Below are 26369 nucleotides of genomic sequence, written 5' to 3'. Positions count from 1 at the left end.
AAAGAGCCGATTAGATTTCCAACAAATATCCTATTACACTAGCTGTAATTAAATATATCCTATCTTGGTGTCTGGAAATCTTCCGTAAGATTGTAGCTACACTTATAAAGTTATTTAGATTTTTAACCTAGTCTTTTTAATCAATACCATTAAGTGTGTTTCATTTCTGAAATTTGTCTTTGTCTTTGATTTGCTTTAATTTAAAATAAGTTATACTTTAACATAATAACATAAAAACTTACATTGAGATTGGTGAAATTCATATCATAATTTCTAACCAATTTACAGTATTTAAATCTCATATTATACTGCATTTATGTTTAATTTTTGTATTATGTAAATTTAAATGTTAGGCGATATTCAACAAATTTATGTCAGTACTCATATTCACTGGGTTTGCTTCTTGTAAAATGATTGCTAATTTCTTCGCTAATGCCCTTTCTTTGCTAGTAGAAAATTGGTCATACGTATGTAGTAGTAACCACATTTTATTCTATTTTTGAAATATACACTTATTAATTTATAAACACTTATCAATTTCATTTTCTTTCAAATTGTATGAGTTACGTAGCAACGACGTAACGGATTGACTGAAACATAAACTATTGTTGTCTTAGTATACAATGCTTATAGACAAGAATCCTTAATGTAACAAAATCTAACAGCAATTTATCTTACCACATTAATTTTTCTCTTAAATTTTGCTCTTCCGTTCCGGCTACTTGAAAATTCATGCTGACCTCCTACATAAGTGCTGGCTAAAGTTGATGCACATGGCTCGCCATAGAACACACTGAAACCTAAGAAATAAACGAAATTATCATGATATTTTTATATTATATGAATTAAACTATCGCCAGTGATCTACTTATACAATTTCTTTAGTCAGTTACAATATTATGAAGACAATGGAGACAACTATTAAGTCCTATTTATGAATCTTTTGCTTGGAACAAAGACATCTGGAAGCTGGCATGGAAGACTAATCACTTATCAGTAAATAGTGTGAAAACATTATCCCACTACACTAGAAAAGATATATATATATATATAGTCATTTTCGCTACAAGTTTCATCAGATCGAAAGAGTAAGTTGTAGCAAAGAAGAAAAGAAATGTTAAAATACAAAAGATACAGAAAAGTACACATATACAGGAGTTACAAAAATGTATCACAATAGTTTGGCAACAGATTCCTAACATCAAAATAAGAAAAAAAAGTTCATATGGACCTGTGCTCAAAAGTGAATAGTTTCGGAGTTACAGGGTGCCGAAAACGTGAAATAAGTGAACTTTAAAAGTTCATAGTTCCACTACTATGGGGGCTGTCCTAGTCGCGTCAAGACATTACTGAGGAACTGGTATGTGAACTATCCAAATATCCATGTTTAAGAATGCTCCAGTCCTTGCACACCAATTTTTAGAGAAGTAGGTGGAGAGTGATGAAGTACTCCCAAATAGCCTCTCTAAAAATTATTGTGTAAATACCAGAGGTTCTGAAAGATGGATATTTGGATAATAATTCACATACTAGTTCCTCAGTGATGTCTTGACCCGACTGCGATCGGTATTATAGTAGTGGAACTATGGACCTTTTTAAATTTCATTTTCTCACGTTTTCGGCACCCTAGAACTAAGAAATTATGCAATTCCGACCACAAGTCCATATCAACTTTTTTTTCTTATTTTGAAGTGAGGAATCTTTTTATCCCTCGTTCGATCCCCGGTCAAGTAAGTTTATGGTGGACAACATCGTGTCCGTGTGTTTTCTCGGAATACTCCCGTTTACTCACCCATTCTCATTCCACCAATTATTTCATCATCATTCACTAGCTTTGATCATCAAGCTCCCTTAGCCCAATAGACATAATTGTGGGACGTTAAACTGAAATATTTCATTTCAAAGATGTACGCACTTTTCTCAAACTGAATAATAAAATGATTATTCACCTTGAATGCATAGTTTTATTGATACTCAGGGGAAATGCATTTTGTCCTCCTACTTACCTTGCGTATATCATCAGGCTGATTTCTCAAAATTTGATGAACTTTTATTTACACGTCCTTATGATTTCTTCTTTATTTGCACACAATTATGCTCAGGGGCGAATCCAGGACGGACTTCTGGGGGGGGGGGGGCGATGGGTTGTAATACTACTACTACTTAGAACTACTTTTAAGAGCTAAAAGCTTTGGGATGGGTTTAATTTATATATAAAATTAAGAAAAACTTTCCTCTTCTGGGGGAACGATCGCCCCGATCGCCGCCACCTGGATCCGCCACTGATTATGCTTCTATTTTTTAAATGCTCAATGAGTAATAGTAAAGCTGTAAACAAATTTGAGAACAGAGAACACACTAAAAAGAGTAGTTATTTGTAATGTAAAATCACGCACAGGAATTCTATAATTCTACTTACACATTTCTGTTATTCCTAAATTTTCTTTAAAATTCAAGCTATCGACTCTCCTTTGGAGTCTTGGTCACGGAGGGGAAAACGAGGAAGAAAAAGAATAGAAACATAAGGGAATAAAAATAGAACGGACTTATTAAGGGAAGAGCTGTGTTGTACGGAAACACGTTGTCAAGTACGTCAGTAATCTCCAGATGAAGATGCTGCAAACTAACCTATGGCAGAGTCAATTTGTGCGCCTTTCCTGTTCCTTGTTGGAAGGTTGCCAACTCGTTATTATTATTATTGTCATACCAACGCTGTGAAAAGTTTGTAATCAACAACCTCCCATTCGTCACTCAATCATCCCTTGTCTGAATTTAATTTCGTTTTTCTTAAATGAATAAATAAATTTTCAAAAATCAGTCTTTCTACTTCATTTCTAGCTCCAAATATATATTTTTTTAAAATCTTCTATCCTGTGTTTTGTTTTTCTTTTAAACGCCTCGAAAAACCTGACCCCGGATTTTCTGCGTTTGAATCTCAAATATGCTCCTTTACTCAAACTTTTAAATTTCTTTTTGTTTTGCCTATATAACGCTCTTGGCAACTACATTTTATTTCATAAATAGCAGATTTTTCATTGGAGTCCGTGTAACAACTCTTAAATTGGGTAATTTTCTTTTCTAAAGTTTTGGAGGGTTTTGAGGCTGTACGAAAACCGTATTGCGTACAAATCCTATTTAATGTAGTTGTCAATCTGAGAAAAATAGGCAATCCGACCCATTTTTTATCTTTAATGTCGGTTTTAAGTTTATCGGAACTTAAATTCCTCTTAACCTGATTATACCAATTATTTAATAGTAAAGCTGGGTACCATCAAAGACTTTTTGCGGCGATTACAAAATTTTCACAGCATTGGCATGATAATAAAAGTAATAACATGAGTTGATAACCTTCCAACAAGGAACAGGAAAGGCGCACAAATCGACTCTGCCATATTTTAGTTCGCATCAACCTCATCTGGAGATTGCTGACACACTTGACAACTTGTTTTTTGTACAACACAGCTCTTTCCCTTGGTAAGTCCGTTCCTTTTTCATTTCTTGATGTTTCTATTCTTTCTCTTCATGTTTTTATCCTCCGTGGTCAAGATTCCAGGGGAGAATCGAAAGCTTTCAAGTTTAAAGAAAATTCAGGAATTACAGGTATCTATAAGCAGAATGATAGTTATTGATATTTCAAAAACAGAAGAATACTGTCGTTAAAAAAAAGGAAAAAAATTAGAAAGATGTAAATAGAAGTATTCAGTGAAATTTTGAGAAACCTGCTTGACGATGTCTGCAGAACAGTAGGAGGACGAAATATATTTGTTGAGCATCAATAAAGTTATGTATTCAAAGTAAATAACAATTTTACTATTCAGTAACAGAAAAATAGTTATGAAATGTCCAAGCGGGCGCAATATTAGAAGTAGAGAGAGCATTTAATAAAGGAAGATAAAACTAATAAAACAGGTTAGCTGGTGAGAGTAATAAAGAAATAAGGAATACTAAATTAAGAGAGAAACGTATATATGTTTAATAATGTAACAAGAAAATTAGGAAAACCAAAAATGGATCAAAACATTGCGATTTTGACTAATAATTAGTTTTTGGATCAGGGGTCACAAAATTTTTGACCGGCTCCTAAATTGAGTTTTCGTATTTTCTACAGAATAAGCACATTACACTGAGTTAAGTGATAGTTTCGGTTTGGCTACAATATATGTAGTTCTCCAGATATAAGCCGTACAAGAAACTTTTCGATTGAAATATACTGGATCTTTTGATCCAAAAAAGGAAATAAATAAAAAAAAATATCAATTTAAACACATAAAATTGATGAGAAATAAATAAATAATCATTTGTAAAAAAATAAAATAAAATAAAATAAATGTAGCGACAACAGCAAAATGCGACCACTATCAAGCTACCTACGTTGGTGAAAGTAATCTCTTTCTTCAGGCAACAGCAATCACCGATACTCGTACAAACAGAAATTCCCTATCTGCCTCTTCTAGAGTACAACTAATTCTAACAGTACATTCTACTATATCTTCTTTGTAATTATGCTCAAAAATCTCCCTCTCTCCTCAGATTCATGCTAGAAAACGTTATCATTCTATCCACGAACCTCACCTCTAATTTTAACTGTCTATGATACTCAACCTCACTACCCTCTGTCCATTTCCCACATACCTATAAAAATTATATTAATAATATTCTTAGTAGAATAAATTACTTAAAGAAAGCTAAAAGCTAAATAGACAATTAACATAAACTAATTTAATCTTACCTGATTCCGTTAATGCGTTTACAGATAAGGTGTATCTGCTTGAAGCATAACCATCAAGGTTGCAATTGTCTCCTGAAATTCCTCCGTTGCCTACAGCCCACACGTAAATCACTCCTCTGCCATTTCTTCCCTGAATATAACCAAAAATGCTACTTTAGTTACTTCTATTTTTACATGTTAATAGTTTATGATCAGTAAATAAAATATATGTTCCAATAATATACATGCATATACATAGTAGTAGTGAACTTTAGTAAAATGCGCAGTATAATAATCGTCCCAAAACATTGCCAAACTTTTTAATTCGTTAACTGTATTTTTAAGTTTGTTAAGAAGTAATATTTTTCACAATTCCTTAAGAGCCTGCCTTACTATAAATAATACAAATTTTATCATTTTTCTTTTTTTGTTTATTCATAAGTGAAAGGAGATAACAAAATGCAACTTACCACAATCTGCAACAGAAAATATGAACCTGAAGAATGTTCAGTGTTGCTATTCATAGAAATTACAATGTTGTCAGAATAACAATTCCCCTAAAATCTAAGTTAAGGCAGCGACTAGAAGAACGAACTCAACTGCATTTGATTACGTATCATGTTGCTTTGGTTCACTGTGAACTACTTTTTAAATAATAGTTGTATTTGGTTTGTAATAAACAAAATAGTTTTAACATACAGTTATTAAAATTAAATAATAATGCTATTTAAAAAGTAGTTCACAGCAAACCAAAACAACATGATATGTAATCAAATGCAGTTGAGTTCGTTCTTCTAGACGCTGTCTTAACTTAGATTTTAGGGGAATTGTTATTCTGGCAACACTGAACATTCTTCAGGTTCATATTTTCTGTTGTAGAAAACATTATCTATGATTGTGATAAGTTTCATCTCATTATCTCCTTTTACTTATGAATAAACAAGCAAAAGAAAAATGGTAAAATTTGTATTATTTTTAGTAAGGCAGGCTCTTAAGTTCTCTCAACATAGTTATTTATTAACTAAATAATACATACATTTATTGAATAACATATGTGTGAAAAACATGCATTTTTTCATGTTTTAATAAATCTATTAAAAGATAATTTGATTTATTTCATTTATACACCTCTATCTGAAAGGATACGATTCCCAAAAATGTGGTATGACCATAACTAAATTTATGAACGAAGTAAAGGTACAGTTTAAAGAACGCATTAAACATCCCTATTATATAAGTCTACCATCCATAAAGATACATCCTTCATTTATGTAGCCAATTATAATTAAATGTAAAAGATGACTTTCAATTGTCAAGTTCTCTTTTCTGCACAAAAGAATGTATTATCTATAGCACATATGTTAATATTGGCGTCAGTAGCACATAAACTCTGTGAGGGACAGACTACCAGGGGACTTGGGTGTATTGGATAAACCCCAGGAAAGCAGAGGTCCTCCCGGAAATTAAAAAAAAAAAAAAATCTTCGTACATTGCATTTTAAAGCGTTTTTTGCTTAAAAAGCAAACAAAAACTTAAAAAATGTTTGTCTTTTACCTTTGAGGGTTTTTTTATTATGTTGTACTAAGGGAAACACACAGACACACTTTACAATTGTTTGTTTACTGAAAAATCAACCTTGTGTTATAATTTTAGTTAAATTTAATTGACACCAAGTGTATGTCAAAAACAAAATAATGATAAAACGTAGTGTGAAGTGAATATTTTGGAACAATAAAGTTTTGAAAATAGGTTTTAGGCCTACAAGCCCACAGCTAATGTAAATGAGATTCAGCAATGTATAGTTTAAAAATTAGTTGACTTTTTTTTTTTTCTTTAAGCTAAACTAAACTCGCTTTGCTGCTCGCTATCTAAACAAAAACAGTTTACTTCACCTTCACCTTCACAGGGCCAAAAAAATTGACTGCCTTTTTTCCCAATTGAAAACAAACTTCTGTGTTACTTCTTTCATACCCACTTTGTCTAACATTATTTTGTGAACGTAGCAAAATATTACATGGTTGAGCTTCTTTTGGGTAATAGTTGATCTAAGATACTTGAAATATTCGATGGGAGGGGGGAACGAAAACCGTTTTACAAATATTGGGGGGACACATCCCCGGTGTTCCCGGTAGAATTGACGCCCGTGTATGATAATATTTATTACTACATGGAAGTGAAATTGATTATGTTTAGTCACGAAAAAAATAATAATAATCCTTAATCTTATAAAATAAAATACAGTCTTCAACAAACATTTGTTTAACATTGGGGGGGGGGGGGGCGCGGTGGTTCAGTGGTAGAGCGTTCAACTCTGGTGCTTGGGGTCCCGGGTTCGATCCCAAACCCCGCTAAATGAACTTTGTGGTGGACAAACACTGTGCTCGTGGGTTTTTCGGGGTTCTCCCGTTTCCTCCCACTTTCTTCATTCCTCCATTTCATTCATTTCTCATAATCACCGTCTCCTTTAGCCTAACAGGCATAACCGTGGGACGAAAAACTCAAAGATTTCATTTCATTTTTGTTTAACATTGATAAAAATATCTACTGCTACTGTACATTGCAAGCAAATAATATTCCTACTAAGCACAATACTTTGGCATTATCGGGAAGGTATGCGTGTAGAGTGTTGCTTCCTATTATAGAATAACCATCTGATTCCTTGAAAAATATACAAAAGATTCCAACATTTAAAGGAGCATTCATTTGGATCTCCTAAAAGAATTGTTTTGCTTCTTAAGGATACGCAAACTTAGTTTTTGTCTACATAATTTACTGCTATTAAGAGAAAATGAGTTGCTAGGGATTACCATTGTTTCATTCTTACACTCCTAAAATATTTTCCATTATATCTAACGTACACTTTCAACGTAAAACCCACAATACCAATGAGAAAGCGAACAAACTTTGGAAGAGAAACCAAGCACTGTATACTCAACGATAGAGTTAGAATAGCAGATGAAGAGGAAATCATATGGAAGTTTTAGACAACGAAGGAAAAGAGTGAACCTATTTAGCATTTGGGTCGAGCTGGGTTATCATCGTTCAATTTCCATTGAAATACGTATTCTAATGGAGTAAAAGGGGTTCATATTCACCTTTCAAATATTTCACATATATCTAATTCCCCATGTGAAGAATGGGTGCTTAGCTAGTTATATAATATAATTTATATGTATAATAATCTATAATATTGTACTTTTTTTTCTTATAAACAAAGCTTGTTACAATTCAACCCGCATCCTTTGATTGGTGTTGCTAGAGGAGAAGCAGGCTAGGTAAGAGCCTATGTTGGCAAGAACCACGTGGTAAGCTCCCTAGTAGATGAATTTTAAGAAAAGAGTATTCCAAAGTAATATTTTAATTTAGAAATAATTTTATTTATCTGTTACAAAATTTCTGTATAACTGTTGTTAGTTAAAATAGGTGATGGTTTAAAGCAGGAAAAATCTTGTCTAGCTCTTTACCTGGTGGTATGGTTACCAATCTAGAGGCTACATTACCTCTTTGTACTGCCATACTTAATTCTTTGAATTAGCAAGGTGCTTGCTCTATCATCACCGGAAAAATGGCTGATGCATTATAAAGTTGAGTCCTTCTTTGCCCCACGATCCATTGTATTCAATGACAATGGTTATAAATTGGTACTTCTCCATTAGATTACTGTATTTTCTCATATATATTAAATAAGAAAAACAAAAAATTGAGGCTGTCTTATGGTTTAATAAATTTGATTCTAATAAATTTGCTTTTAGAAATATTGTACAATTATACAGGTTGGACCACTTATCTTGAAATGCCCTTAGAACTTTTAAACTAATAGATAAAATTCGATGACATTTTGTAACAGATAAATATTGACAGAGGAACATTGACATACTCCCCATTGGAATGTTATGAGACAATATACCTATTCTGGATTCTTCCTGTATGCCATCTTCGTTTATTGAACCTGCATTACGTATTTGTTATTGAACTAAGAACGCAAGGGATTTCCTATTTTCCTCTTTGCCAATTGTCAAGTTATTCTTTCTCTTCCTACTTTTTGTCTATTTCCTGGATACAACGTTAGCTATGACTCTCTCGGCATGACTTTTCATTTCTGAGGACTTTGTGTTGAGGTAGCCATCACGTGTGAACAATACTGAAGAATCGGCAAGGGAACGTCAAACAAAACTCTTGGATAGGAGCCGCTCTGCACACTAACAGGACAGAGGATCACGAGTGCAACACGAAGTTGATTGAGAAGTTCCGTTATCAAAGACGTGAGAACAGCCTTACCATCAACTGTATGACAGAGGTATTATGCTAACAAGAAACCGTCAACATCTTTTATCCTGAAAGGTTCCTAACTCCTTCATGTTCCAAGACGTCTATACTAGAAGTCCAGATTCTAGCCACTATGAGATTAGACACCGACAGACACGTAGTCGCTGTTGCCACAGAATTGAAGGATTATTTCACAGCTTGAAAGTTCATCAAATGACTCTATAACCACATCATGACTGAGGTACAGCAGAAGCTTTCCTTTACCCTGTTACTTGCATCTCTTGGATCTTTCTATTAATGATTTGGTGTATCTCATTGATAGTCATCCTCAACTTTTTTTATTTTTTTTATTTGATTGATGTAATGATCTGGTCACAGTTTGAACTCTCTTTTAATGCTGAGCACCATCCCCACATTCTCTCAGTTTACCTAATTTTAGTGCGCCCCCCCCCCCTTCTCCAGTTTTCAATATAGCAAGAATATTACCTGCCAATAATCGACTTTACTTGTCTTTCACCTAACTTATTTACAAGTGGAAAAATTTCTCTCTTTGTATCCACACATGTAGGTAAGTATTTATCTCTCTCTCTGCAAGCCAAAGTTGGTGCATCTGAGATAAATGTTTGTGGAAAGTGAGTTTCTTTCTCATTTTTGAAATTTGTTTTAGTTTGACATCATTTTGTTTATTTAAACTTTGATTTAAATTTATGTGGGTTTTCGATCACTGAAAAAAAAAACGGTAATGCTGTATGTAAAACACTCAGAAAATTAATCAAGTAATAGTAATTCATTACGCAGCTACATTACACACTGTTCCCAACATCATATTAGTGAAAGTTTTGCTGGGATATCTATGAGCGAATGAGTATTGTAAACCAGAATCAAGTACACTATGTTGCTAAAAGTCACCGGACACCCGGTACTGTTGGTTCGAAGGGCACCACACGTTTAACTAATTGGATGTCGGGTCTCCTTTTGCTTGAATTACAGCGTTTATTTTTCAGGGTAGGTTAGCCACTAAGTTCTGGTACACTGTTGGCGGAATTGTGCTCCATTCCTTCTGTAGCATGGTGATGAGTGCACGTTTGGTTGTTGTTCGAGTGGGTCTGGTACGCAACCAAGGCTCTAATTCATCCCAAAGATATTCTATAGGGTCCAGGTCGGGACTTTGCGCCAGGCAGGCAAGGACTTTCACCTGATTTTTGTCAAACCACTACTCAATTGCGTGTGAACAGGAGCATTGTCGAGTTGATACAGAAAGGGGGTCTATCCGAAAGTGTTTCCATAGTGTCGGCAGCATGCAATTGTATAAAATGTTTTTGTACACACCAGAAGTCATCGACCCATCAATTAAAACTAACGAGCTCAACCCAAACCAGGAGAAACTGCCCCAAACCATGAAACTACCACCACTTAATTTCACACTTGACACAATACACTCCGGTAAATACCATTCGCCAGGCATTTCTCAGGTCCATACACGCCCATCAGAGTGCCAGAGTATGTATCGTGATTCATTACTCACATTATATTCTTCTATTGGTCCTAAGTCCAATTACGTTGCTCATTGCACTATTGAAAATGCCTCCGCGCATTAGTGCGTGTGATTAGGGGCTTCCTGGTGGGAGCACGATCATGAAAACCAAGTGCTTTCACCTTTCGGCGGACAGTCCTGTCACTAGCCTATGTACCTGAGCTGAGACGGAAGTCCTCTGTAACTTTTGACAAAGATGTCTGCCGGTTGTTTCGCACAACACGCTTCAGAGTTCTCCAGTCTTGATCACTTAGTTTCTTGGACCTACCAGAGAGACTTCAGTTCAATGGTTCCATGGCGTTTCCACCTGACTATAACATCACTAACTGTGGACTGGGGCACATTTAGCTGCTAAGAAATCGCTCTGACCCCATGTCCAAATTTATGGGCACCTACAATCATGCCCCTTTCGAATGCATTCAATTCGTTCCGTTGACTCATTATGACAGATAACACGCGTTTGATGCTCCAGTATTTCTGCCTTCACTTATATAGCGTCGGTGAAGTGTACTGACCTCATTTTGACGTAAATTAGTGTCAAGTGACTTTTGGTAACATGGTGTTAGTTCCACTAAAATCAATATTATCTATCTAATAATAATTATAAAGATGGAGTAATATTTGGCAAATATTGCTGAGAGAATAGCAAATTAATGAAACTACAGAATCACTTAAATTTCTCTTTATACTAATATGGTTTATGCTGAGCTTCGCTTGTCTACGTGTATCTATATTTGCTTTCAAAGCAATTATTCAAAAGTAAAATGAATAAACTTACATATTAATTTAAAAAATACATACTTTAGAAATTCCTTCTTTAAAGGCTGTAGCAGCTAGTTTTCCTGGCCCCTCTACTTGGCTTCCATCATCCTTTGGTCCCCAAGATGCGCTAAAGATGTCAACTTTATTCAGACCATAAGATAGCGCTATGGCTTCTTGTACATCTGTCACGGGACCATCTAATATTTTTACGCCTGTAAAATATGTTTTTTTATAAAGATTGAATTTGGAATTGAATGTATTCCTCAATAGTATAAAATATTTTTTCCACTAATAGCTCGGATATAACGCTCGCAAATATTTGATTAAACTTAATGCTTTTTTGTGTGTGCTGAGTAGCTTATCTATCTTCTATTCAATCTAATTTAATATAAATAAAATAAAGAGTTTGTGTGTTTGTCTGTCTGTGTGCGGCCTGGAGACCAGACGAGTGGACGAGAGTTACCAAATTTTGGTCAGGGGTACCTTGGCCCAGGCCCCAGATCAAGACGAAGCCCTTTTTTTAAATTTCGAAGGAGGGGGTCTCAGGGGGCCGTTTACCGAAATCGGCTTGGGAACCAAACAAATTAACCGAGAGTTACCAAATTTTAGTCACGAATACCTTGGTCCAGGTTCCAGACCAGAGTTAAACTTTTTTGTCAAAATTCGAACCAGGGGGATCTCAGGGGGGCGTTTGCCGGGACATGTAAAAGTAGTAGAAAATGACAGATATTATTGTCGAATTCGTAGTTTTCGTGGTCGCTGAAATCAATGGTGAAACTCCGATCGCCTCAACTTCCAAATTCACGCTATTTGGCTCCGGGCCGGGGGTCACCGGGGGGAAGGGGGATGAGACACCGAGACATATAAAAGTAATCCAAAATGACCGATATTAGTGTCAAATCCATAGTTTTCACGGTCACTGAAATCAATGGTGACACTTCCATTAGCGATGACTCGCAAATTTAGTTACAATTGTATGCGGGCCAGGAGTCAGCGGGGGGGGGGGGGAATACCGAGATATGTAAAAAAAATAGGCCAAAATGACCGATATTAGTATCAAATCCATAGTTTTCGCGGTCGCTGAGATCAATGGTGATACTCCCACAGGCGTTGACTTCCAAATACAGTCCCCGTTGGAAGCATGGGTATATTCAACTAGTTATAAAATATTTGATGTTTTTTCTTCAGTTTCAGTTTCTAACATCTAATTTTAATAAAAATTGTTTCAGTTATTCTTTCAATCCTGCCAAAGAAGAAGGATTAATTAGCTGGATGGGGCACCTTAACCAGTAAAACAAGGTTATAGTATCAGTTTTTTGTTTCAAAATAATCCATGAAAAACTGAAAATTATGAAATTAAAGTGAATGGGTAAATAGCGAGTTAGGATTAGGAACAGTACACGCATGCAAGAACAATTGTTTTCCTTACCTATATGTTCACTTCCACACGACATTCAATTAATATTCCTTAAATACAGTATACGGCACTCTGACCCTACAGTATGTCAAAAACAGACAGAGATTTGTTAGAAGCGAAAGTTCGTTATTTCATTGGAGTGCTATATTGTGATAAATTTTCGTAATGTTAACGTAAATAATAACTGAAAATGAATTTTTTCTATTTTAACCCGACGTTAATAAAGTGGGCTATCACAAAATTCAAATTAATATTAGTGTTTAATGTTAAAACAGTTTCGTTTCTTGGAAGCTACAATCCTAACCTTGTTTTAATTAAACTGAACTGATTTGATATTTCAATCTACATTAAGACAATAAAAAAAAAAATATTTTTATAACACATTCTATAGCTTCCACTGAAATCATCGTTGTTTTGTGAAAGATTAAATAACAACATTTAAGACTTCTTTTCAATATTCCTAAATATTTTTACGGGAAGTGAACCAAGGACTGACCTAGGACATCTTTTATTCATGTTGGAAATCATTCATTCATTAATGGAAAACCTAAGCAACCTTCAAAGAGTTCACTGCCCGATGGTTATTAACACCGACCTTCTATTTGACGTCGCCAGCTGACATCGAAATTTCACATCTAGGAAATATTTATTTATTGTTTTGCTGTTAATAAGGAAGTCTTTGTACTTGTAAGAAACATTTGTAATAAACAGTGGTAGCGACCTTTTAATACTTTTACCCCTTGCCTTATCACAGTCTCACACGCGACGCTTTTAAGTTTACTTTCGTTCAGATTTACTTTCTCAACTGGTTTGATCTTGTTGGCCCTCAAAGTCATGCTACTTCATGACATTTTCAGCAACGTGTGTTTACTTGTCTCTTGATGTTACAACAAGGAAGTAATGGATATTTGGAAGTAAGTACGTTGACTTTGATGATTTTTTGTTGTATGTGTCTTCCTGTCAACATTAGTAAGCTCAGTAGGAAGTATAGCTGCTTCGTATTGAATCATCGACATGTGGAAATACGTACTTTGTCAGTGTCAATTTGGTTAATTGACCACATTCATGTAATCTTGTGGGCGTTACCACGATCTCTTCATTCATGACGTCAGAGGGACAGTCGGATCAAAAAGCAACTGAGAAATCTCGAGCTTGGGCATTCTCGGACATTAATTTGGATCGATCTTTCTTGGCTACTACATTGGACACAGCTCTGTCATCCTGCCATCGGTCCGTCATTTGATGCTATGGTCGTTTGATGGATAAGTCTTCATCAATGGAAATCTACGAAACGACCCAACCTTGTGAATCTCCAGAACTACAAAGACAACGCCTATTATCACCTGTAAGAAAGAGGGCGGAGAATGAAACTTGTACAATTTTGGGTGGGATTGTTTAAAATTAGTTGCTTTCCTTGGCTCAACCATCTTTCCCCCATTTACAATTTAATTGCTACCATTTGTTATTGTTAGAAACATAAATTTGTTTGAAATGAAATACATCAAAGTTATCCCGCGCTCTTGGGTGCTTCTCGTCACAAGCACGTCGGTTGCATCTTTTGCCTATTCGTTTCAATATTATAAATTAGAACTTACATAAAATGGATTTTGAGTGTATTCAATATTAAATTTTCTGAAACTATTTGTAAAATCTCGAATCTCCGATTAAAATAGTAGTAAAACAAAACCTTAACGAAAGTAATTTACATATATTTTCAAAATTAGTGAATTTTTTTTTTCACAAAGAAATCTAATAAATAACTTTACATATAGCACATAATGATAAGAATAATGAAAATCTGATAAGATTTTTAAAAAATCAAACTCTTTACACCTATAAATTTGAATAATGGAAATTGTTCTTACCACCAATTCTGGAGTTAAAAGAAATTCCTACTCCACAATAACTGTTATTAGCAACAGCAGCAATAATACCAGCACAATAAGTACCATGGCTACTATCATTCGATAATAAGTTAGGCATCGGATCCGTATTCAGTCTTGATATATTTGTTGCATCTAAGCTAATAGCTGGTTCCTAAAAGAAATCATTAGTTTATTCAAGTTGTTGTTGTTTGGTGCAAGGTTAGCGTTCTTTTTCACCACTGCGGCTGTACGACGTGAACTTACAGGTTAAGCTGAAACTTGAATCACCATAAAGTGTTCAAATTTAAATGCTCTCCCACAAAGAATTTCAATTCTCTCCCACCAGAAATTTTTCAGTGCTCTCCCACCAGAAATTTTTCAATGCTCTCCCACCAGAAATTTTTCAGTGCTCTCCCACCAGAAATTTTTCAATGCTCTCCCACGAGGAATTCCAATGCTCTTCCACCAGGAATTTCAATGATCTCCCACCAGAAATTTTTCAATGCTCTCCCACGAGGAATTCCAATGCTCTCCCACGAGGAATTCCAATGCTCTCCCACGAGGAATTCCAATGCTCTCCCACCAGGAATTCCAATGCTCTCCCACCAGAAATTTTTCAATGCTCTCCCACCAGAAATTTTTCAGTGCTCTCCCACCAGAAATTTTTCAATTCTCTCCCACCAGAAATTCCAATGCTCTCTCACCACAGCCATACGTGCTAGCCGTGTCTTTTTCAAGTTATGAATTCAAGGATATAAACCTTTTAATAGGCATCTGTTTGTGTAATTGAATAGTATAGAAACGTTATATTTACTCTATGAAAAAATATTCGTAATTAATTTTACTACAATGATAATAAACGTATAAAAGAACTTTCAAATAATTTTCCTTAGTACAATGTTTGAGCAAAACATTGTGCTAGATTAACTAAAGTTATATTTGTATGAACCTGTTCATTATCCAATCTTAGCTGTTCTTTTATCAAAACAATCACATAAATATGTTCTTCTAAAATATGTGTGAAACTAATGTTAATGCTATTTTAACTTAGGAGATTAATATTATATATTTCGTGTTGTTTTAGCTTAAGAAATAACCAAACCTACTGTATATCAGACAACTTTTTATTAATCCTATTTTCAGCTATTTCGGTTTATAATTAATATTGATATTTGCATATATCAGGATATAGTAAAATCATAATTAAACATAGTAAAATATGTACAGTCTTGTTACCAAAAAAAAAAAAAAAAAAAAAAACTGGTTAATCATCTCTCTTTATAATGCCCAACACTCTTTTAAATATAGTTGAAATCAAATCAAGCAAATTCTCTTTAGCCTACTAAGTTCTTTATTTAAAACTAAAGTAAGAACAGCTCCTAAGTTACAGTTAACATATATGGCCTTATAAAGCAAATTGAGTTGCCAAGATTTTTTTTAACAAGTCTATACTCTGTAAGAACTTTCGCTAAATACTTCGTTAGATACAAAGAAATGGGGAGAAAAAACAAGAAAAAGTGAAAGATCAAAGAAGAAACTTTGAAACCTTCTTGTGAGGGTATGTTAGAACGTAGGCAACATGGTAGCTTCCAGGCTGAAAGTAAGAAGAAGAAGAAGAAAGGAATAGATTTTTATCTTCATTTATTATCCTTTCATCCCTTTGCATTGTTGCCAACCCATCTGTCCTATTAGTTTCATCTTCTTCCAGTAAATTCTGCTCAGTTTTACTCCGGTGAGTAGCGTCATTTCAGGTTTTGCCAGGGGGTGCAGGGGCAAGGTTCTCCAATGACATAAGGGTTTCATGTATTTTAATAGTATGTTAGTAAACAATTCAATTTATTAAAAAGCTAATTTACCCAAACTCAGAGGGGGAAGAATTGTTTCCCTGTATTCCCGAAATGACGCTCCTGAGCACCAGGTTTTGAAAATAAATGAGGTTGCTCTAATTTCCAGTCTGGAACCAGAAGTTCGGGGACAAGGAATATCTTTAAGGCCTGGGGGGAATGTCGGGGCTTCTCTCCCGGAAAAATCTTGAAATTGACCATCCCGAAAATGCATTTTAGGTATTTTTTAATGAAAATTATTTTTCAAAAATGCTTTACTTTCTTGTGTTTTCACAGTTTAAAATATTTTTGAATAAGAATTGGCGGAGTAAAGAGAAGTTCTAGGGTTCTGACTCTCCTATCTTAGTTCTTGTGACACCATTCCACACACAATCTTTGAATTCAAAGATTTTTTAAAAGGAAAGAAATGAAATGTAGCTAGTTCAATAGAACAACATTTAAGCGCATATTTTTGTATAATAATATTATACAATATGGCAAATTAAGACGATAGAGATGAAAATAGGTCAGAGAAACGCTCGTTTAGTTGATCTTTTAAGAAAGGAATCGTCTTCTTGACGAAAAAACTTTACAACGAAAAGGATTTTGCCATTCTGAATCTTCAGCGCCACAATTTCGGAATGCTCGGTATAGACTCAGCCCAAACTTTATAATTTCCCCTCACTGCTCTATGAAAAAAACGGGCCTTATTATAATTTAATTAGGATTAGGAATTAGATTTCTGGGCTTTCGGCATCTATGGTCATATTAGGATTAGGAATTAGATTTCTGGGCTTTCGGCATCTATGGTAATTTTAGGATTAGGATTAGGAATTAGATTTCTGGGTTTTTGACATATATGGTCATATTAGGATTAGGATTAGGAATTAGATTTCTGGGCTTTCGGCATCTATGGTAATGTTAGGATTAGGATTAGGAATTAGATTTCTTGGCTTTCGGCATCTATGGTCATGTTAGGATTAGGATCAGAAATTATATTTCTGGGATTTCGGCATCTATGGTCATGTTAGGATTAGTATTAGGAATTAGATTTCTGGGCTTTCGGCATCTATGGTCATGTTAGGATTAGGATTAGATCTCTGGGATTTCGGCATCTATGGTCATGTTAGGATTAAGATTAGGAATTAGATTTCTGGGATTTCGGCATCTATGGTTATGTTAGGATTAGGATTAGGAATTAGATTTCTGGGATTTCGGCATCTATGGCCATGTTAGGATTAGAATTAGGAATTAGATTTCTGGGCTTTCGGCATCTATGGTCATGTTAGGATTAGGATTAGGAATTAGATTTCTGGGCTTTAGTCATCTATGGTCATGCTAGGATTAGGGTTAGGAATTAGATTTCTGAGCTCTCGGCATCTATGGCCATCTTAGCTCGTCACGTATGAGGGATGACGTCTCTCGGCGATCACACTATCCGAGAAAGGGAAGGAAGGAAGGATTAGGTAAGGAAGGAAGTGGCCTGAGATCTGTATATTAGGTACCATCCCAGCATTAGCCTGGCGTGAATGAGAAAAAACCAGGAAAACCTCACTGAGGATGACTGATCTGTAAAAGCTTTTACACTTTTCCGACCGAGTATTATTACCATTTAAGAAATATGGCAAAAGATTAGAGTTTATTTATCTCTTTTCTTCGTGGGTATTGAGTACCCCCACAAAAATTTTAGGAATGTTCGAGCACTGGAGCACCACCGGAGTCGACGCCTGATATCACTATTACATTCTCTTGCATTTCAGCATGGAGCCCACCTGGACGTTTCTTAAGTACTTTCTTGGTCATTAATTTTTCTTTGCTTCCTACTTCTCCCTCTCTCTATCTGCAAAAGTATTTAACAATAGTTTATAGTGCACCCTTGTACAAAGTGTACGTTTGTCTATTTTGTCACTATTTCCTGTTGTACATAAATATCTCGCTTATTACCATTCTTGATTCATCGTTACATACATTGGTACAATTCTTTCATACCAAAGTTTTAATTATTATCCTCCAAATTTAAACCATTATGGCCGCATATGATGTAGTTCACTACTTTGCAACCGAACAGGGCCGTATTTCCTCATGGACTGAGGCGGCAAATATCATCGGCCATTTTTTTTTCATACTCCATGTCCGGAAATTACAGAAATTTGGAGGCAAATAGTGATATTGAGTGAGTGCAGCATTTTCCAATAGCCCGGGGATGTAAACATTTTTATAAATTTTGTCCTGCAATTAGCATTATTTTTAGTTCAATTCTCCACTCTTCAGAGAGATTTCTTGTAGCACTATGTTCTTATGCAGCGAGCAGCACTAAAAGTGAAATTAAAAACTCGTTAAAATATTGAAAATTTCATCTGTTGCTACCCACTTTCAGACGAAAGAAAATATTCTTTCAGACAAGTGTACAGATTTTTATCCAACAAAAGAAAGAAAAAAAAAATGAAATGAAATCTTTCATTTTTACGTCCCACGGATATGCCGATTAGGCTAAAGGAGACGGTGATGATGAGAGATGAGTGAAATGGTGGAATGAAGAAACTGGGAGGAAACGGGACAACCCCGAGAAAACCCACGAGCACGGTGTTTGTCCACCACGAAGTCCACACGGCGCGAGCTGGGATCGAAGCAGGGACCCCAAGCACCGGAAGTGAAAGCTCTACCACTGAGCCATCGCGGCCCCCAAAAGAGAGAATTATTGTCTGTACGTATATATTCCTTATATACAAATAGAGGTATTCTTTGTTTCCTAAATCGATCTTCATGTTTAACTTAATACTTTTAATACTTTTCTATTTTTATTTCACTTATATAAAAAAGCTTATTTAACAAATAAAAAACCTGACTACAGCGAGAATAATTAATCGCCATTTGTTCCGAACTACAAGCTAAAATAACAAGGTTATAAATATTAACAGAGTAGACCAAAGAGAACTTGAAGAAGTCGATAATTTCAAGTATGTGGGAAATATTTTGACGAAAGGCGCTTACTGCGCTAAAGAGATCAGATCAAAAGTTTGCCATAGCCAAAGAACCATTTAACAGAAAAAGATCTCTCTTAACTTGCAGACTTAATATTGGACTAAGGAACAAATTGGTCAAGTACTGTATATGGAGTATTGGACTTTATGGTTCAGAAACTTGGACATTACAGAAGTTAGGGAAGAAATATTTAGAGAGCTTCGAAATATGGTGTTGGAGGAAGACGGAGAAAATAAAATGGACTGAATGAGTAACAAACGAAGATGTTTTAAAAAGAATAGAGGAGAAGAGAACACTTCTAGCCAGCATCCTTTGTAGGAAAAACAATTGAATTTGACACATTTTGCCAAGACATTGTCTTATTCTCACTGCAACAGAAGGAAACATGAAAGGAAAGCGAGGAATAGGAAGAAGAACAACAACTGATCAATGATTTGAAGAATACCCCTGTAGAAGAAAATTTTGGGAGTTAAAAAAGAAAGTTGAAGATCGAGAAGCGTGAAAAAAAAAAACATCTCCAGGACCAAACGTTAAAAAACTCATTACTCCGATAATAATAATAATAATAATAATAATAATAATAATAATAATAATAATAATAATAATAATAATAATAATAATAATAATAATAATAATAATAATAATAATAATAATAAATGTTAAATATTAAAATAGTCGTAAGTTAGAGGCTTTGCTTTTAGTTCGGAACAAACGTTGATGAATTATTTTCATCGTAGTCGGGGCTTTTCATTTGTTAATTAAGTTTTTTATTTTCTATTTTTCTCTATATAGCATGAACATTGAAGTAGCTAATAAAAAGGAAAAGTTATCTACTTTTAATAAATTAATCATCGCTTATGTACTATGGTTGAATATAAATGGTAGATTCCCTGTTTTTTCCTCCAATTTTATTGATTCCCTTCCATCTCCTTAAGCTGTATATCGGAATCCTACTGAGAAAGCTTTTTCTTTTCACGAAACTTTTTTTTTTTAACGTCTGCCGTATTGACATTTTTGTGACATCACCTACCCTTTGTTACCCGGAACCACGATTCCAACGATACCTCATTTATTTGATATCAGTTCAGGCGTTTGAGCTTGACAGTGGAATTAATGGACATGAATACATACCCACATACGGACATGACAAACAGAATATCCTCCTTTTCGCTTCGCCGTTGTTGGATAATGACATTTAATTAATAACAGATGCATTTCATGAAGAAAGACATCGGCAACAATTGAAGTTTTATTGATTCAAACTAAGGGAAGAAACGTTACCCAGTGTTCTCATTCTTGTTTACGACAATTAGAAGTTGCGGTAAATTTTCTTTCGTTACTTTAAAACGATAAGACATTTTGTTTTATTGATGCGACTTGTCTTACAACCCGTCTCCGATTGACAATTTCAAGAATCCTTAGTAAAATGATAACCATTTTACACGCACTAATTTTCTCAATTACTGCGATATATTCGTGCCAGGAATAACCACAATAATAGAATTATTTATGTATAATAATGCTTTCATTTATATTTTACGTAGACAAATACGTTTATTTTAGTAGAAGTTTAGAAATTAATTCAACAAAAGATTAAATGATATAATTACAATTCTTCTCATTTATTCGTTCTCTTCGTTTGTAGTAAATTGTTGTGCTCAATAGAAATTAGTACAATCAAAAGGAAAGTATCATAAACAACTTCGAGTTCCTTGAAGGATTGAATGATATAATTACAAATCTTTTTATTAATTGTTTACGTCATTTGTCATAAATTATTGTGCCCAGTACAAATTAGTATAATCAAAAGGAAAGTACCATAAACAACTTCGAGTTTCCTGAAAGATTGAATTATATTGGATTGAAAGGGTTGAAGTTCAGCCTCCATTAGCATCCATGTGGGGAAAGAGTGGCATGTAAAATAATCGAAAACGACCGATATTTCGCTGGTATAATAGAAATCAATGTTTTTCGGGGTCACTAAGTAATTGGTGATAGCCCCGATGCTCTATAAGTACCATCTTGGTCCCAGTATGGGGTTATTCTCCTTAGCAGCCCTAGAAGGGTGTGGGAAGAAGAATGTGTAAAAATAATGAGAAATGATCGATATTAGTGTTGAATCTATAGTTTTTGGGGTCGCTGTAATGAATAGTGAAACTCTCGATGCCATTTAAGTCCAGTTTCATTGTTAACAAGCAACCCTAAGAGGCTAGGAAAGGGTGACATGTAACTATAATTGGATACGACTGGTACGAGAGTGTCGAATCCATAGTTTTTGGGGTCTGAGATGAACAGTCATAATTCCCGATACCGTTAAAATCAGAATTCAACCCCATCCGTATTGGGAAATGAGAAGAGGTAAAAAGTAAAATGTCTAAAATAACCGAGGTTAGTGTCGAATGCTTAGTTTTCGGGATCGTTAAGTTGTTAGATGCAAATTCTGATGACAAATAGGCCCAAGTTTGGGCGAGAACGAACATATATATATTTGGATTATGTGTATGAACTTTAGAACGCCTGCAACAATTGCAATCGAACTTGGTACACATATGAATTAAAATCTGGAAAAATACTGTAGCAGTAAGTCACTCCAAGAGATCGATTTTGAAAGAGGGTGACATGTAACAATAAAGGAAAATGAATTATATTAGTGTGTAATCCATAGTTTTCGGGACGCAGAAATGAACAGTAATGATTCCAATGCCGTTTAAGTCCAAGTTCAGCTCCATTGGTATGGAGGGCTGGAAAGAGACGAAAAACAGTACGAAGAACGGAAATTTCAACTTATATTAATATAACATATTTACAAAATTGATACTAATTAGTTAGAATCATTACTTTAGTCCGTCATTTGATTTCTCGGCTAATTATTTTATCCGATAAATAAAACTCACGTAATCTGGATCAAACTAGGTATGCTGATAAACGTTGACTAGTTTAGTACATACATGACATTTTATGGTACGAAAATCTTTTGTTCCCCAATTATGCGCCATCCAGGTAGGGGTTTAGACTTAGTAAACATTTTTGAAAATGATCTAATTGCTGATTAGAATACGAATTAGGCGAGAATTCGTAGAACAAATCAATTATTCAACGTTATTTTGAGGCATTAGAAAGTAACTGATAAAACCGTTAATTAGCTACGTTGTAAATGTAGTGCTTACTTTTAACAAAGATTTGCTTTAAAAATAAAAAAATAAAGAAAAAATAATGAACGATTTTGCTATTAATTGCAAAAGAACAGAAAACAAGAACTTATTAAAATGCAAAGAAAATGGAAGAAACCAGTGTAAAAAAAAAATCTACTTACATAATTTTTCTGTAGATCGATGTTAGAATATTGAATTCCATCATCTAACACTGATAGTGTTATACCTTTTCCTGTCCATCCCATTTGCCATACAGGCAGAACATTTAAATCGTGTCCATTTTCTACGCCAGTTTGTCCAGAGTTATGCTTTTTACAAAGACAAAAATATACATTGTTAATAAATTCATATTTAGAATATCCATTGAATCTTTCTTGGAGACGTATTGGAAACAGGTCTTCTCCGATTAGCAGCCAAATAAATACTGTTGTATCTTGCAACGTTTCGAGGGTTGACATTGTCCTCATTTTTCAGCCAAATATGATGTAATAAAAAACTTACTGCGACTAGCCAAAGACGATCTGGGCCTTCTAACAACTGGGGTTTATCGCATTTTATGTGAATGTGGCAAGGTATGTATTGGATAAACAGGACGGACCATTGAAACCATATGCAAAGATCACAACAATTATATCAAATTAAACCTACCAGAAAACTCCGGGCCTGGCCGAGCATAGCATCAATCAGAAACATAAGATTTTCATCACAGATACTAAAATAATAGAAAAATGGTAAAAAGTTTGAGACAGAGGATAAAAGAAGCTGTTGCAATCACGCAAGAAAAAAATGAACCTTAACAGAGACACAGGGTTTCAACTGAGTCAAACATGGTCAACCAATCATATCCCATAATTTCAAGCACCAATCAGAAGCCGCCATTTCAACCACCAATCAGAACAGTCCAATCATAAACACATGAAGTATATATTCCACACACTCTATTGCCCCATCATATTTTCCTCAAGATAAAGACAATGCCAGCCCTCGAAACGTTGCAAGATACAACAGTATTTACCTGGCCCCTAACCCAAAAAGACTTGTTTGCAAATTTATATTTACTGATTACGTTAGTGGTTTCATAAGATATTATTTAAAATTAGTTTTTCTTTTATTAATTTTTCTTTTCATTTTAGGATTCCTGAGTAGCCTAAAATTAAATACATTTTTCTTTTATATATGTGATATAGGGTTCAGTTTCCGATTGGATCTCAGACCCCATTGAAACTTCTTGTGGCACATAAAATGATATATATAATCTTTATTTTTTTAAAGAGAAGGGTTTGTCTCTTAAATAATGACTTGTCCCTTAAATAATACACCTTTACATAGTCTCTCTATCTGACTTTTATTTATGGCCTATAAAATGGAATCCACTAATACATAATGAAGACATAATGAAGTACAACATAATATCTTATTAGTGTAAAAGAAAGTTCGTGTCAACTTTTTATTAATTTAATTTCTATTTGAGTAGCCAAGTAAACTGTTTCGATCGCCTTTTTTAAAATAAAATTGGGAGATAGTGATATCACAATTTTTGTGTTCATTAGTTTTGTTGTAGAAATAATCTTCGTTTTAAAATAAACATCATATAGGGCACAAAACAAAAACACTAACGGAAATGCAAAATTGCGATGGTATCAACGGTTGCCTGAAGTACGTAGTTCGAATAAAACAAAACGTGTATGTACAAGACTAAAAGCATTTATCAAACAGTATAAACACAGTCTCAGTATATTTACGTATTTATTATAATCAGAATGAAACATGTGAACAATATTGAGGATTAAAATTGAACTTTGAAAGGAGGGTGAAGAAACGTGTTTTCGATATATTGTGAATTTATGTTACCTACAAAAGATGTTAGGAAGATAGAGGAAATGTGTTGCCATGTATTGGTTATCACTACGTCTCTAAATTTGTCATAAGGGGAATTAAGAAAAGATATTTCTGGGAATGTTTGAATCAACAAATTACAGCTAGCACAAAACTATTGATACAAAACCAAATCAAGAATACATTTCTTCCGACGGAAGTTCATTTTTTCTAGTTCGTAACGTCTTCTGTATGAATTATGTTCTAAAATATTCGTTAACTCTTTAAAAGGTTATGGTAACAAAGTTAACATAGCGTAGTGTTGTCTTTAACCGTTGATATAGGTCCTATAACAGGTATTTAAGCCAGATTTTTTTTTATTATTGGTCAAGTATCATCAGCCAAGTCAAGTATCGACCAAAGAACACCTCAGATGTGTTTTGGAACCGTATGGTCAACTTTCCGGCGCCAAGTGGGTGCAGAGGGGTGATATATTTTTTTTTTTTTAAAAAAAAGCAAATTTCAAACATTTTTCACATCCTTAGTTTTCAAGATATCAGATTGAAGTTTTGCATACGGATTGTGTGTATTTTAAGTACTTCAAATCTATATGTGAACACGGGCCCGAGAAGCACAAATATTCCGAAGTGGTGATTCCGCCATTTGTTTTCAAGATATCAGATTGAAATTTTGCACACGTATTGTACACATAACTACGTATTTTTTTTTTTTTTTTTAAAGATTTTCAGATTTCTACGTAAATCTAGGCCCGGGCCAGAGGGGTGCAAAAGTTTTGTTTTCCCCGATTTTCCCGTCCCTGGTGTATAATACGGACAAGCGAGTGGTACCGTTGGGAAGGATATTCTATTCTGTAAAAAACGAGGCATGAACCATGATAATACGATAAATAGTAAAGATGCAGTATTTGACTGAAAGTCTAAAATTTACCTCAAAAAGTGGAAAACCTAAAAGGGTTAATAAAGTTTTGCTGCACACTTACCAAATACCACTGATGGCAATAGTATGGATCGTTAAATGTAATTTCTTTCCATTTATCAACATATTCCGTATGTTGCTGTTTTATACATATATTTCCTTCATTGTTCATTTCCAGGCTAGAATTTGCTGATTTAAAATACTCCATACTTTGCTTCTTTTTGCTTGATTTTGCTTCTTGAGATTTGTGCTGTGCGAAGTTGCTTGTTTGGATAAAAGAAACATCTTGTTGTGAATGAATGTTTTTTAATGGATGTTTCAATAATTCGTTGTCAATCCTAATTGTTTTCTTGTCTTTATCTTGCTTTTCTAACGCAGAATAGATTTCATTTATTTGTCTTTTGTCTCTGTAGCGTGGTTCCTGTTTTTCAAACCATAATACCTAAAACGAGCAATATAATTTAGTGGAGTGTTCAGTGAAAATAGAAAAAAATATAATCTTAATAATGTATTAAAGCAAAAATAATATGCTGATAATCATTGGCAAAGATATGAGGGCCACGGAGCAGTGTCCCCAAGAGGTTGCAGGACATTGCCCTCCAGAAAACACCACCCAACTTTATTATTACGAGGGGCATACTGAAAGTCATGAGCAACATTTTTTTTCACAACCATAATCTTTATTTGTAAGTGAAATCAAATATATCATCTCAATCTACAGACCTTTCTTTCAGTTTTCCACGTAGTCTCCGTTTTTTGCCCACATTTTCCCCATCATTCTGCAAGTTTGAAAGTAAAATTTAAGCATTTATATTGGTCAATCAGTCAATGCCAGAATTTAACTGAATTTTCATGTCTTACGGGAAAAAAAATCCCTTTTTCTCTTTTTGCTAAATTTAGCTACGAAATTTCCCTAGATTAGGGAAATTTCTCTCAAACTACGAACGCTGGTCACCACTGTCAGCCGCTCGACAGAGACGCTCCTGGAGCAGACACACATACAAACACAAACAACAATTCATGTTCAGTCCAATGAAAATCGCTTACACTTACTCTAATAATAATAATATTAATAATAATAATATTAATAATAATAATAATAATAATAA

At 34.4% G+C, this 26369-nt stretch overlaps 1 protein-coding gene across 1 annotated transcript in view; it reads right to left on the bottom strand.

The window, feature by feature from the left end:
• The window catches only part of LOC145668214 (neuroendocrine convertase 1-like), a 165049-nt gene that overhangs the window by 15445 nt on the left and 123235 nt on the right, over positions 1-26369 (bottom strand). Inside the window, exons 3-8 of the mRNA XM_081735868.1 lie at positions 25325-25702; positions 22671-22817; positions 14553-14724; positions 11310-11482; positions 4730-4859; positions 679-800 (exon numbers count right to left, since the gene is read on the bottom strand). Of these exons, the coding sequence (XP_081591994.1) occupies positions 679-800; positions 4730-4859; positions 11310-11482; positions 14553-14724; positions 22671-22817; positions 25325-25702 (1122 nt within the window). The remainder of the gene's footprint in view (positions 1-678; positions 801-4729; positions 4860-11309; positions 11483-14552; positions 14725-22670; positions 22818-25324; positions 25703-26369) is intronic.

The sequence above is a fragment of the Thermobia domestica genome, chromosome 1 (genome assembly GCF_964235325.1).
Source record: "Thermobia domestica chromosome 1, izTheDome1.hap1.1, whole genome shotgun sequence".
NCBI lineage: Eukaryota > Metazoa > Arthropoda > Insecta > Zygentoma > Lepismatidae > Thermobia > Thermobia domestica.
Note: the sequence above shows the minus strand (reverse complement) of the source record. Positions and strands in the feature narration are given on the sequence as shown.